This window comes from Merops nubicus, unplaced genomic scaffold (assembly GCF_000691845.1).
Source record: "Merops nubicus isolate BGI_N331 unplaced genomic scaffold, ASM69184v1 scaffold43505, whole genome shotgun sequence".
Classification (NCBI taxonomy): domain Eukaryota; kingdom Metazoa; phylum Chordata; class Aves; order Coraciiformes; family Meropidae; genus Merops; species Merops nubicus.
This window is the reverse complement of record NW_008608409.1, coordinates 641-1,010: the sequence shown is the minus strand read 5'-3', so window position 1 is coordinate 1,010 and position 370 is coordinate 641. Positions and strand designations below refer to the sequence as shown.

At 58.4% G+C, this 370-nt stretch overlaps 1 protein-coding gene across 1 annotated transcript in view; it reads left to right on the top strand.

Annotated features, from left to right (window-relative positions):
- Positions 1-11: 11 nt before the first annotated feature.
- CBX4 (chromobox homolog 4) overlaps positions 12-370 on the top strand; it is a gene marked incomplete at both ends in the record, with an annotated part of 993 nt that continues 634 nt past the window's right edge. Inside the window, 1 exon segment of the mRNA XM_008940254.1 lies at positions 12-370. This exon segment is cut by the window's right edge and continues 4 nt beyond it. Within this exon segment, the coding sequence (XP_008938502.1) occupies positions 12-370 (359 nt within the window).

Sequence of the window (370 nt, the reverse complement as noted above, 5' to 3'; positions counted from 1 at the left end):
CCGGTTTTGTGTTGCAGCTTCCCTCCTTCGCCCGCCGCTCGAACATCCTCACGGGGCTGCAGGACCCTGCCGTGGACAACAGGCCGAAGCTGGATCTTGGCTCCTCTGGCAAGAGCCAACAGCACCAGTATGAACTCAACAGCAAGAAGCACCACCAGTACCAGCCCAACGGCAAGGAGAGCAGCATGAAGCACCAGTCCCACAGCAAAGGGAAGTATTACTACCAGCTGAACAGCAAGAAGCACCACCACTACCAGCCAGACCCCAAGATGTACGAGCCACATTACCAGCCCAGCAGTAAGGAGCCGCAGAGCCAGGCCTGCTTAGACAGTAACAAGAGCCCCCTGGTCGCCCACCCAGAGAAATGGGC